The sequence below is a fragment of the Centroberyx gerrardi genome, chromosome 5 (assembly GCF_048128805.1).
Source record: "Centroberyx gerrardi isolate f3 chromosome 5, fCenGer3.hap1.cur.20231027, whole genome shotgun sequence".
In the NCBI taxonomy this organism is placed as follows: Eukaryota; Metazoa; Chordata; class Actinopteri; order Beryciformes; family Berycidae; genus Centroberyx; species Centroberyx gerrardi.
In genome coordinates, this window is record NC_136001.1 from 19,616,684 (window position 1) to 19,630,305 (window position 13,622).

Sequence of the window (13,622 nt, forward strand, 5' to 3'; positions counted from 1 at the left end):
CTATTTATAAATGCGGAGCAACCAAAAATACTTCACTGTCTCAAAAAGAGAAGAATGGAAATACTGTCTCTTTATTCAGTGTTTTGTGATCCTTGTGCAGACAAACCTTCTGGGTATTTATTTTTTTTATATACGAATACAATATTATACGGCTATATTATTTTTTTCTCTTATCTGTCCATCTCGGCCGAGCTATTTATACTATTTCTGCTGCGTTGTACTAATCCAAATCCTTGGGAATGGAGGAAGTGCATATTGATGTTAAGGGTTAGGGTTAGAAATAACATGTTATTGAAATAACATTGTGATTAAAGCACACTCAATGCACCAGTCAAAAACCTTTTTAAAACAATCATAGATATGCTTGCATTTCTAAATCCCCTGCACAGTTGAATGGACAGGTAAAATCCTTGAAATGCATACATCAGCAAGGAATCTCAAACATTATGTGCACAACTAAGAGCATGTTGTTGTTAGTTTGTCTGTTTTGTTTAATACATCCATTCTGATAAGTGGGCAGTTTGGATTTGAGGTTCAGGCAAATAAATGTCTATAGGTTTTCAAGTGTACACATAGACTCTCTTTGTAACACTTATTGTTTTGACAGAAGCCTCCATGAAAAATAAGGAAAGTGCTCCACAATGGCTCCTGATATTGATGACTTTGTCTCTCACTCCACAGCCGATCTTAAACCAGGCCGGCCTGCCACAGGGGCCCTCGGACCAGAAGGTTGTTGTGGTGACAGTGGACAACTGTGACACGTCTGTGGCGCTGAGGTTTGGCCATATGATTGGAAACTACAGCTGCTCTGCCCAGGGCAGCCAATCAGGATCCAAAAAGTAAGTACACAGGAAACGCATCAACAGTATTATGGGTGCTCTAATTGGTTAGCTGGAGGGTCATTGCCAAGCGCAGTTACAATAAATTTCATTTTTGCAACAATAATTCCTTCTGTGTGTTTTTGCTCTGTGCTTTACGCATCCCCTCACTACTTCTGTATTGATTTCAGTAATTTCATTGATTCCTTTCTTTGCAGTCATCTCATTAGCAGATACTGAGTAAACTTGTTTTGAAGTGAAGTTCCACATCTCCAGGGTGTTAACTAAGCTTGTTTTTTTCTTCATTGGGATGTTTATCTTTTTTTCTGCATGTATCTCTGGGGGGTAAAAAAAATAACACTGCAAAACTGTCTTTGTGATTAATTTTTCATGGCCCCCGCACCAGTGCTGACGATCTGTTTTGGTGGAGGCAGAGCAAAACTTGAGCTGTTAAATGTGTTTGGGTTGTGTGTTCAGATCGTTGGACCTGACCGGGCCCCTGCTGCTCGGGGGAGTGCCCAAACTCCCAGAGGACTTCCCCGTTCGCAACCGCCAGTTTGTGGGCTGCATGAAGAACTTGCGTATCGACAACCAACATATAGACATGGCCAGCTTCATCGCTAACAATGGCACTCTGCCAGGTATGTAGCATTTTGACCTGCCGTTTAGCTTTGGAGCTTTTAAGCTGCTGATTATCCATTTCTTTACTTATTACAACTGTGACCATTTTGCAGTCAACCAGTGTTTGTTGTTGTTACACCAGCCTGGTTTGGCACAGGAAAGAAAATAACTCTGACTATAATGAGAACAGCAGGGAAGTGGAGGCGCTGGGAAATGATCATTTTACCTGCTATGAATAGTTTATTACCCTCTGCCTCTCTGCCACTTTGATGGAATAATGAGGTGGGATAGATCAAACGTACGTTATCTACCTATTTCCTCGCGCCCCTAGGATGCTCTGCCAAAAGACATTTCTGCAACAACAGCCCGTGTCTGAATGGAGGGACCTGTGTGAACCTGTGGGGCTCCTTCAGCTGTGATTGCCCCCTCGGATACGGAGGACAAAACTGCGAAAGAGGTAAGTGAGTGGAGTGAAAGGTCTGGGGCATCTGGGTGGGAGCAGTCGCACATGAGATGAAGCCTAACAAGTATAAAGCCGTCTTTACTTTGCTGCTTTGCATCCAGTAGGTCGAAATAAGCCAAGTGGAAACATTTCCTCAGTAACAGGAAGTCACTAATGCAGAAACCAGCGCTTTTCAGTGCAATTATTGGTGTTTGTCAAGCCAGAGATAAGAGCTTTCTAGAAATACCTGACTTGATTGCTGTTTCCCGTTGTTGAACACTGGGTAGTTTTTAATGCCAACTATCTGACAGGTGTTTATCAGTATCCATTGTGTGTATCGAGGAGGCAACATTTTCTCTCTCTTTGAGTTTGAAGAAACGATGTTCAATCAGTGTACGACTAATTGCTTTTTTGGGCTTTGAAGACGTAGCTAATGTTTTTATCCTTGTTCTTCAAAGTCTTTTTTTTTCTTTCCACCTGATACACTGCAGCTGTTAGGGACAGAGGAAGAGAAATGAGCCATGTAACGCCCTTGTTTGAAGTAAAATGAGTAAAAAAGGAGCATTTCTTCAAGTGAGCATTCCGTCTTCTCACAAAGACTAATTAGGGAAGAGGGGGATGAGAAGAGCTTAAGGTGCAGGGAGGTTGAAGGAGGAGTAACGTGTTGCATGGAGCCCTCCATATGAAGAAAAGGGGGGGAAGGGGGGGGTGTAGAAGTGGGACAGGGAAGCATAATGTATTGTAATGTAGTGTGCTCACATGTTACTGATCTCCAAATCGGATTTAATGAGCTTTGATAACATGAATATATTATAAACAACCGCGGTCATGAACAATTCATCATAGGCATTAGAGGTATCTTTCAAACTCCAATTGCTAAAGTATTTAATTTGAAGGAATAAACATTTATTTGACGGTGCGTGTATGTAAAGCATGTGCGTGCATAAATATTTATCTATCCAGCATATTTCAACCTATATGCACAGTGCAATTAATAAAGCTTGTATTAAAGGGTTAGTATTTTTAATGGTACTTTTCTTTTTCCATGAAAATTTCAAACATTGCACTGCAATTGCTCTCTCCTTGCGTCTCGCTCCTCTTCTCAGCCAACAATGACAGCCACAGTGCATCAGCTTTATTTGGCATTAATAATCGATCACTTCAGTCTGAGCGATTCCGGGTGTTTTGGGGGATTTTTTTCACTTCGAATAGAGACAGCCTAATGAGGGAAAAACTGTTGAATATCTAGCAAGTGTCCTTTCATGTCCCTTTCTTGACATGAAAAAGGGACAGAAAGCTTTTCTTTCAGAAAGCAGTGAGTCCATGCAGAGTGACAGACATGCAGACATAACCAGCTTTTAATCGACACTCATCACAAGTAATACTGAATAAGTGATGTGTTTACTTTATATAGAAAACACATTACATTTTGATACCACACTAATAGGTGTGGAATAACTAATGGGTTTTTAATTGTATCTTAAATTTTAACCTTATACTCTTTGTCTCTAACTCATTATATATTGTCAGTTCTGATAGACTGGTGTCTTTACCCTTATGAGATGAGAGTTGTTCAGTTGTGATAACTTGGATGTGATCAGTGAGCATGCTGGACATAAGATGGAAGACATCTGCTGTTTGACAGTAATGACTCACAGTCACCTCACCTGCTGTGAAATTGTCTCCCCATTCCTCGCTCCTGCTTTCTCCCACCCTTACACACACACACACACTCTCTTTTCATTTTTCTGCATTATCTTTTTCCTCTCTGTTTATTTTTGCTGCAGTTATGGCCAGCCCGCAGCGTTTCCTGGGTAACAGCCTGTTGCAGTGGAGTAACCTTGCGACGGTGGTCAGTGTTCCCTGGCATGTCGAGCTCATGTTCCGCACGCGGCAGCCCAGCGCCACACTGCTGCACATCTCAGCTGGCATGCAGCACAACCTCACACTGCAGGTCAGAGCACACCGTATACTGAAACATACTCTCCTCGCCTGCACACACACACACACACACACACACGCACAAACTCACTCTCTAGCTAGTCCATACGGTCTCATTCTGCTTGAGGCCAAGTTGCATCATACATTATTTCGCTCCACAGATAACAGTATTGCCATTAAAATGCTAGAATGCACAGCAATGTGAATTTGTCCTCAGGGGGAAAAGAACGGTATATAAGTAGCAGGAAATGTTCTGTATAATTAGAAAGAAAAGAAAAAATGAGCAGGCTTTTAAAGGTTACTTATTTTTCATGGTTATTTGGCCTGATTAGTGAAGAGCAGTGTTAGCACCTTAATGCCTATAGGCCCTGAACCTGTACCAGAGGCTGAAAACACATTTCTCTGTGTGTGTGTGGGGGGTCCGATCAGCGCATGATAGCGTGTGTCTGCCAATCCTAACCTGGAGTCCCACATGAGCAAAAGACCAAACTTTTTTTGGAATGAGGCTCCACCTGTTGGCTGCCTGAATAGCAGCATGTCTGTAAATATTTGAAGATGCTGAGACAAAACATGCCAAACAATATGATGCTCATCACAGCGTCTGAGGAGTTTCCATTTTCAGGCCTGTGCTGCAGTTATTGTGTTTGTCTAGACTGACGCCTCTTTGATGTTACATAACCGCCCGATGTCTATTTCCAGCTAAGCACAAAGATTGAACTTTGACGGTCGAATGCGTTAAAAAGAAGAGCTGTCTTTTTCTGTTCATTGTGTGAAGTGGTGCTGAATCTTGATGGTCTTTTTCTCCTCTGCTCCTCCCTCCTCTTCAATCCTCCCACCACCCTCCTCTTTTCTTGGACCTCCTGCTGTGTTTTCCATGTTCTCTGCTCTCTCCCTGCCCTTGTAGCTGCGTGGGGGGAGTGTGGTGATGGGCCTGCAGAGGGGGGAGGACTCCACTCTCTCCCGGGTGGAGGAGGTGCTGGTCAACGATGGAGACTGGCATCACTTGCAGTTGGATATCAGCGGGTCTGCGGGGGCGGCGGCCCACCACAAGGCGGTGTTGTCTATAGACCACGGCCTCTACCTGGTGAGTGGGAGTTGCCCTATAGATGGCTGATGGCTGTGTTGTATTGTGGCGTGTTTGTCATGGTGTGCTCATACTTGCATATATTACACTATAACTGGTTATAACCTTTTTATGTCCCTTTTTAAATTTCATGTTTATTGCCATTATTATCATTACTTATTATTATCATTATAATAATTATTATTTGTTATTACCATTATGTTTTGTTTAAGTTTTTGATTTGCTTAGTGATCTTTTTTTTTTAAAAAATTTTAATCTTTTATACTGTGTTATAATAATTATTATGAATAAGCCATGAAGTTTTTTTCTGATGTCTTCTCTTTCTTGTTTTCAACTGTGCAAAATAAATAAAAGTTAAAAAAAGACAGACAGATTCTTGCAGATTCACAGTCAGCAAACTTGCATTAAATCTGTGTCATGCACCTTTTCAGGCCAGTATGGAGGTGGATGGGAAGCTGAAGCAATCCAAGCTGAAGACTGTGAGCGTTGGAGGTGTGACAAGGCCTGATGGGAAAATCCAGCATGGCTTCCGTGGCTGTATACAGGTCCGTCCCACTGCTTAGGCCCCGTTCACATCAACATTTGTGATACGTCAAAAAAACGGACTATATCCCTTGTGCTTCAGTGAGATCTGTGCTTTGACAGATGCCAAATGTCTCGCCTTAGTCACTTGTTCTCACACAGTGCCTCACACTTTTACTCCTATAGTTGTGTTGTGCTTTAATGAATATGTGTGTGTGTGTGTGTGTGTGTTTGACTGTGTGTTCCCTCTGGTTCCCCTCAGGGTCTGCGTGTGGGCGGGGCCCTCAGTCTGTCCCAGGCCAGGAAGATGAACGTCGAGCAGGGCTGCAGTGTGCCGGACCCCTGCGGCTCCAGCCCCTGTCCTGCCAACAGCTACTGCAGCGACGACTGGGACAGCTTCTCCTGCACCTGCCTCACTGGTGAGTCTGACTGTTGTCAGTCATCATTATCGTCACTGGAAACTTTGAATATTTGAATATTCCAATTCGGAAACATAATCAGATTACTTTTAGATACGTTGGGATTACTTTGTTGACAAAATCTAAAGAATATGATTACAATTTGGAAACAATTTGGGAATTTGAATTATTGTGAGTATCACCTGAAACTCAGTAGCTGCTATTTCATATTTGTAATTTCTGTAAAATTACATTTGTGTTTGTAATCACTCAGTTAAAATGCTTATTATCCCATGAACATGATAGTGCAACACCCAGTCATCTGTTTTAAATGATTTTCTGTGTTTTCTGTAAATCTAATGGATTATAAGTTTCTGCCATCATTACTGTCCTGTTACATGTAATCTAGTACTTCCCAGCACTGTTTATCACAATTTTCAGCCACTGCTCGAGCTGTGAGAACAAAGCGACTAATTTTCCTTTGCATTACTTTGTTGTAGGTTACTATGGCAACAACTGTACTGATGCATGTTCATTGAACCCATGTGAGCATGAGTCATCATGCACCAGGAAGCCGAGCTCCTCTCGCGGCTACACCTGTGACTGTCCCAGCAGCTACTTTGGCCAATACTGTGAAAAAAAGTAGAGTGCAACTTTCCATATTCATGTTAAATTATGTGTATGTCATAGTTCCTCATGTATTATATGTTTTCTGATGCCCCCGCTGTAAACTGTAAAGGTATAATGTTAGAAGTTCAGAACAGGTATTTTGTATGTTTGCAGCAGGTAAACAAACAATAAATAATACATTTAATTAAAATTTATTGACATTCATTTTTCAATTATCATTCAGTGAAAATAACCAAAAAATTCACTCTTTTTTTACCCTGCTCATAAACAAAAACCCCAAAACTGAAAAGATACATTTTTATTCAAGTTTTACAAGTAATAATTTTAGCTCAGTTTTAGTTTTTTCATAAAGTCTCGTTTGTATTTTTATTTCAGTTGAAGACAATGTTTTTTTGTGCAGATAAACTAAACTAACTGTGTATCCTCGTAGGACCGACCTGCCGTGCCCCAGAGGCTGGTGGGGTCACAAGACCTGCGGTCCCTGCGACTGTCAGACGGACAAAGGCTTCGACTCTGACTGCAACAAGACCAGCGGAGAGTGCCGCTGCAAGGTGAGTGTGCTGCTTATCGCTCTCTCACAGACACACGGGTAAGAGGTGCATCGCAGCGGTTCTCAACCTGGGGGCCGGGACCCAGCCAGGTGGTCGCAGGATCATTTTCGGCGGTTGCCAGATAATTTATGGGATTGGAAAAAAAACATATTTTTGCTATACAAATTTATTATTATGTCTATTTTTTCTACTTTTTCTATAATTTGTGTTTTTTTTCTTGTGATATACTGAATAGTTTTAAGCCTCTAGGCCTTTTAGAACGGTGAGAGGAGATAAGGTTTTGAACCACTGGCCCAGAGGTTAAAGGAGTTGGCTTTTAACTGGGAAAAACTAGGTAGGGAAAGTGATTGAGAAACACTCTTCCCTCCCTCAACAACCACTGCCGAGATGCCCTTGAGCAAGGCAATTAACCCCCAACTGCTGCAGTGGAGCTGCTGACTGGTTGCGCTGGGCAGCTCTCAGGTGTGAATGTGTGGAACTGCATCAACGTGAAGCAGGGTGGTGCTAAAAATGGATACATAATGGTTAAAAAAATTGAGCTCTCCTCCTCCTCCTACCTCTCCAGGACAACCACTACCGTCCCGAGGGCAGCGACACATGCCTGCTGTGCGACTGCTACCCAATCGGCTCTTTCTCCAGGGCGTGCGACAGGGAGAGCGGCCAGTGCCAGTGCAAACCTGGTGTCATCGGACGCCAGTGTGACCGCTGCGACAACCCCTTTGCCGAGGTGTCCCCTAACGGCTGTGAAGGTCAGGATGCGTTTGATAAACCTGATGCTGGATTTTAAAAGCAAAATCCCCGTCACAAATATATTACATACAGATTTTTAAATAATTTTCCTTTTTTATGCTCACTATCCCTCTCTGTTTCTTGTCCCTATTCCGTCATTCTTGCCATTCAGTAATCTATGACAGCTGTCCTCAGGCCATTGAGGCTGGGATCTGGTGGCCCAGGACTAAGTTTGGTCTTCCTGCAGCGGTTCCTTGTCCCAAGGGAACTTCCGGTAGGATGGTTTTCAGCAGCTCATCAAATTACCATACAGTAATGTCAATATATGAAATGTGCCTCAAGCCCTTCCTCTGCTCCACTCTATTGCTTTTCATCTCACATGTGATGACTCTCTCTCTCTCTCTCGCCTCCTTCCCAGGCACGGCTATCCGCCACTGTGATGAGCACAAGGGATGGCTGCCTCCCAATCTCTTCAACTGCACCTCCATTACCTTCACCAAGCTTAAGGCCCTGGTGTGTACATTCTCTCTTAATCTCTTATTCCCCTCACTTTTCAATTTACTCTGCAATTTCCACAAAAAATCCTCACTCATAAGGATGTGGAGGTAGAGGATAATTTCAAATATATATTTCATTAGCAAAGCATCTAAAAGTTGCTAAATTGTTACGCTTTACCTCCCCTCAGTCTGAGAAGCTATCCCGTAATGCATCGTTCCTGGACTCCGGCCATGTTCAGCAGACAGCGGCCATGTTGGCCAACGCAACCGTGCACACACAGAAGTACTATGGCAGCGATGTGAAGGTGGCCTACCGGCTCACCCAGAGCCTCCTGCAGCATGAGAGCAGCCAGCAGGGCTTCAACCTCACCGCCACGCAGGACGTCCACTTCACTGAGGTGAAGAATGACGACGCCTTATGTTTCCACTGAAAATACTACACTCTCACACACACACACACACACACACACACACACACAAACTGCTATTGAAAACACGGCATGAAACAAAATAAAAACAATAGAATATAATCATGATGGAAGCAACAGGATATACGTAACGCTTCATCCGACTCTCCGCTGTCACATCCCGTCACACTGACCCCCCTGCTGTTTTCTGACAGAATCTGGTTTGCGTGGGCAGCGCCATCCTGTCTCCAGACACGCGGCCGCACTGGGAGCTGATCCAGCAGGCGGAGGCGGGCACGGCCGCCCTGCTGCGGCACTACGAGGACTACGCTAACACACTCGCACAGAACATGAGGAAGACCTACCTCAGCCCCTTCACCATCGTTACCCCGCATATAGGTGAGTTACACAGTGGCTGCTTACCGCAAAACAATGGTTCTAGTGGCGTACCAACAACTAGCAAGGACAATAGTCCTTTTGGCAGACAGCAGTATGTTCATTCATTTTTCTTTCTATGTAGTTTTGTGATAAATCTTCCTTTTCACTTGCCCTGAGGGGGTTCCAGGGGTCCTTGAGGGGGTTCCAGGGGTCCCCAGCAAATTGATGAATTGTTAAACTTCATCATTATTTCATTTACAAGAAGTTAACACAATTAGAGAATGTAGAAGAATGACTATTTTGATCATAGTTTCATTGTTATCTCTCTGCCTACAATATATAGTCATGGAATTCTGGACAAATTCATATCTAACAATAAAAATATTCTCAGTTTTGGGTCAGAGAGACAAAATCTTATCAAATGGGGGTCCGTGGCTCTAATGTGGACTAAATTAGGGGTCCTTGATTTGAAAAACGTTGAGAATCACTACACTACACCACCCTGCCGCCCGACTGCTTGCCCTGCTCTCTGACCCTGCTTGTGTTCTCCACAGTTATCTCTGTGGACCGTCTCAAAAAGATGAATTTTGCCGGAGCCAAGCTCCCCCGTTACCAGTCCCTGAGAGGCCCTCGTCCTCTGGACCTGGAGACGGCCGTCACCCTCCCTGATTCGGTCTTCGAACCACCTGTGGAGACCAAGGGCCACAGGCACCTGGATGTCTTCCCAGAACCCTCGCTGAGGAACCACTCAGCTTCCAGGAAGAGGCGTCACCCTGATGACAGCCAGCAGGACGCCATCGCCAGCGTGATCATCTTCCACAGCCTGGCCGCGCTGCTGCCTGAGAGCTACGACCCTGACAAGAGGAGCCTCCGGTAAGAAACAAGCATAGAAAGAGACTGAGTGGGAGGAAGAAAAAAGGAAGTGAGACTAAATAAAGCACATGCAGACTGTGTAATCTGTGTATATTTTGTAGAATATTATCTCCAATCACATTAAATCCAACATTAAGCCAGAGACAATTTGGATTCAATATTTTTTTGAATCCCAAGTATGTGGGCTCTTAGATATCTAATAGATGTTATCTTAGATTAATTAGAAAATGTATCCTTTTTCTCCATAATATTTTTTTGTTGGTATCAGTGTTGTTGGTGTTACATGATTGATCTCAAAGTGATTTTTGAGTTGTTACAATAATACACATCATGTCTATTATTTAACCAGTTTGCTCTGCATCTAGAATTACTGAATTAAAAGTGGTGTTCGCTGAATTCATACCTTTTATCATGTGACTTGCGTCAGGGTGCCAAAGCGTCCGGTCATCAACACACCGGTGGTTAGCATCACAGTGCATGACAATGACGAGCTGCTGCAGCACACACTGGACAAACCCATTACGGTGCAGTTTCGCCTGGTCACCACCGAGGAGCGCTCCAAGCCCATCTGCGTCTTCTGGAATCACACCATACTGTGAGCGCACTGACACACAAACAGAGCCGATTCAGCCTTTAGCTGCATGAAACCGTGTTTTCACATTGTTCTCTCCTCTCTCCACTTTATGCCAGCGGCGGTAACGGAGGCTGGTCAGCCAAGGGCTGTGAGGTGGTTTTCAGAAACAACACTCACATCAGCTGCCAGTGCTACCACATGACGAGCTTCGCTGTGCTCATGGACATCTCCAGGAGAGAGGTGAGTGAGCACAACACCCACCTAACACTGCAGACTGACGGACACCATGCCTGATCCGCTTCACCGAACCTTTTGAAACACAGTTACTCAGTACTCTAACTCAATCTTTTCCTCTCTTTCCCCTGCCGATCCTCAACTTTGGTCCAGAATGGTGAGATCCTGCCAATCAAGCTAGTGACATGGAGTACAGTGGGCGTGACGCTGGGCTTCCTCTTCCTCACTACATCCTTCCTCCTCTGTCTGAGAGCCATGCAGTGCAACAAGACGAGTATTATCAACAATGGAGCCACAGCCCTCTTCCTCTCCCAGCTCATCTTCATCCTGGGCATCAACCAGGCCGACAACCCAGTAATGAATCAGTTTCTCTTTCCATCTGCTTATCTTTATTTAACTCGTCCCCATCCACCTCTGTGCGGTGTATCTCATGTCCTGATATCCCACCGTCTCTCTCATCTGTTTGGCATAGGAAGAGTCTGATAATCTTAGATAGATTATCTTAACTCACGATAGATAATCTTAACTCACGATCATTTCCAGTCTGCCATATATATTGTGGTACAATGTGTCTTAACAATGCTTTTTTTCTCCTCCACTCCCTCTCCCTGTAGTTTTTGTGCACAGTCATCGCCATCCTGCTGCACTTCTTCTACCTGTGCACTTTCTCCTGGCTCTTCCTGGAGGGGCTGCATGTCTACCGGATGATCAGTGAAGTGCGAGACATCAACTACGGACCTATGCGCTTCTACTACCTGATTGGCTGGGGAGTGCCTGCCTTCATCACAGGTGTGAAACCTCACATGATCACATGGTAACACAGAGAGAAAACACTCAAGGAGAAAAGCCTGAAAAGTTCCTTCTTCCAGGCCTTTGTCCTCAACCCCGCTCTTGTTTCCATTTACATTAATAAGAATTCCTAGACAATTAAAAAGTTATTTTCAACAACAAAGCAGTTGTCTACTTTGTCTACTACCCTGTCCGCCCATTATATTACAAACTGCAGTCGAAAGCACTTTATATTGGAATCACCCTGCTTGAGATGACCAATCCTCCTCAAGCTAGAACGTGGTTTCAACAGAAGTTAAAAATGAATCAAATCAACAACTGACATCCCTTATATTAACAAAGAAAAACAGGCTTTCCAGGTTATGACATGCATACATGGAGAGACACACACACACACACACACACACAAATACTGTATGCACACAAAGGGCACTGAGAACGTAGTAGTTGTTGCCTGATGGAAGGTCTACTTTCTGTTCTCTTTTTGGCTTTGTCCGTTTATTGAAAAGAAAGTTTATTGAATTGAATTTAATTAAATTGAATTGTCCCAAGGTTTGGCGGTCGGACTGGACCCAGAAGGCTATGGGAACCCCGACTTCTGCTGGCTGTCCATGTACGACACTCTCATCTGGAGTTTCGCTGGACCGATTGCCATGGTCGTGTCGGTGAGTCCCTGCAGCTCCCTGCATCTGACTCATCATGGAGATCGTTGTCATTATTTGCATGATACAAATAATATACATCTATTATGCAAGGCACTTTTCCAATTGCTGAAAGGTGCCAGTACAATAAACATGATACAAACATAACAATGCAGAAAAAAGGTGTTGCTGATTGACAAATCTGTGCACAGTGACAGTGGTTTTCACACTGTAGGAGGATGATATTTGTTCTAGTCTTTCCCAGTGCAACAGTCCGTATTGCAGTCCAACATACTGAGTCATGAGTGGTGATCTCATTAGAGTGGCACTAGAGATGTTGTTTACAATGAACACACCCACCACTGTTCAATTTGTGAGTTAGTGGCAGCAAATGTGTAATTTAACTCACCTAAATTCAATACATTATATTTAGAATTTCCTCTAGTAAGTAAAAAATGACAGTTAAAAATAATAATATTTTGAAAGTGACACTGATTTGTTCTTGATAGACTTGAGTTTATAGTTTACCTGCCATTGTATGTACCACTATATCACTGACTGGTGCTGTATTGTAAGATGTGATACAGTTTGGCGTTGTGTCCACAGATGAACATCTTCCTGTACATCCTGGCCTCCAGAGCCTCGTGCTCTCTGAGGCACCACAGCATTGAGAAGAAAGAGCCTCGTGTGTGAGTGTCTGAATACAAACACCTACTATTCTATCAACAGTCTCACTGTCGCTGGCATGCTGCCTTTTGTGGAGAGTGAGAAAGTAGTTTCACTCAAGTGCTGTTCACTTTTGAGGTGTTTGTACAAGACTTTTTCTGTTGTAGGCAACTGTATTTGCACTCCACTACATTTCAAAGCAAGCATCCGTATTTTCAGCAAATTTCTCAAAGAACTTGCGGTTACTAGATACTTTGAGAGGTTTATCATGCAAAACGTGTTCAGAGTTTTGAAGAAATTGTGAACCTTTCAACCTGAATCAGCCAACTTCATGAGGAAGTAATCAAACCGGTAAAACTAGAGTACCAAGTCAACCACCTAAAGGATAATGAGCCAATGATGGAATTCGCCCCAGCAATAACAAGGGCATTACATTAAACATTTACATAAATCCACTTAAAAATAGCTCAAACTGAATCTGTCCCTACTGAACTGGCTGCACGTGTAAAAACAGAGGACTAGAAGAAAGGGGAACTCACACTTCTGACCAATAAAATGACATGCGCTCAACTGGAAAAGAGGAAAACATTTTCAAGTTACCACATCATCAGTGCACCTAGTAACTTTGAAACGTTTTGCACTTCTCCACTTGAGCACATGCGATTTTATTGGTCAAACTTTCACATTTTGAAAGACAATACTGCTACACCACTGCTCCGATTTTCACTGTGTTCTGGTGTTTAAAAAATGCACTGATTGGCCTGATGGGGGCGCTATAAATACAGGTCCACATTTTCTAACTTCGAAAGGCCCTAACTCCTACACCA

At 43.4% G+C, this 13,622-nt stretch overlaps 1 protein-coding gene across 1 annotated transcript in view; it reads left to right on the forward strand.

Moving 5' to 3' along the window:
• Positions 1–13,622, forward strand: part of celsr2 (cadherin, EGF LAG seven-pass G-type receptor 2) — a 58,216-nt gene that overhangs the window by 37,841 nt on the left and 6,753 nt on the right. Inside the window, exons 6-26 of the mRNA XM_071925949.2 lie at positions 682–839; positions 1,296–1,459; positions 1,771–1,896; positions 3,669–3,835; positions 4,727–4,906; positions 5,338–5,451; positions 5,691–5,847; positions 6,327–6,468; positions 6,887–7,007; positions 7,573–7,756; positions 7,909–8,010; positions 8,155–8,249; positions 8,422–8,631; positions 8,856–9,039; positions 9,573–9,891; positions 10,319–10,486; positions 10,582–10,705; positions 10,853–11,053; positions 11,314–11,488; positions 12,041–12,153; positions 12,736–12,818. Of these exons, the coding sequence (XP_071782050.2) occupies positions 682–839; positions 1,296–1,459; positions 1,771–1,896; positions 3,669–3,835; positions 4,727–4,906; positions 5,338–5,451; positions 5,691–5,847; positions 6,327–6,468; positions 6,887–7,007; positions 7,573–7,756; positions 7,909–8,010; positions 8,155–8,249; positions 8,422–8,631; positions 8,856–9,039; positions 9,573–9,891; positions 10,319–10,486; positions 10,582–10,705; positions 10,853–11,053; positions 11,314–11,488; positions 12,041–12,153; positions 12,736–12,818 (3,287 nt within the window). The remainder of the gene's footprint in view (positions 1–681; positions 840–1,295; positions 1,460–1,770; positions 1,897–3,668; positions 3,836–4,726; positions 4,907–5,337; positions 5,452–5,690; positions 5,848–6,326; positions 6,469–6,886; positions 7,008–7,572; positions 7,757–7,908; positions 8,011–8,154; positions 8,250–8,421; positions 8,632–8,855; positions 9,040–9,572; positions 9,892–10,318; positions 10,487–10,581; positions 10,706–10,852; positions 11,054–11,313; positions 11,489–12,040; positions 12,154–12,735; positions 12,819–13,622) is intronic.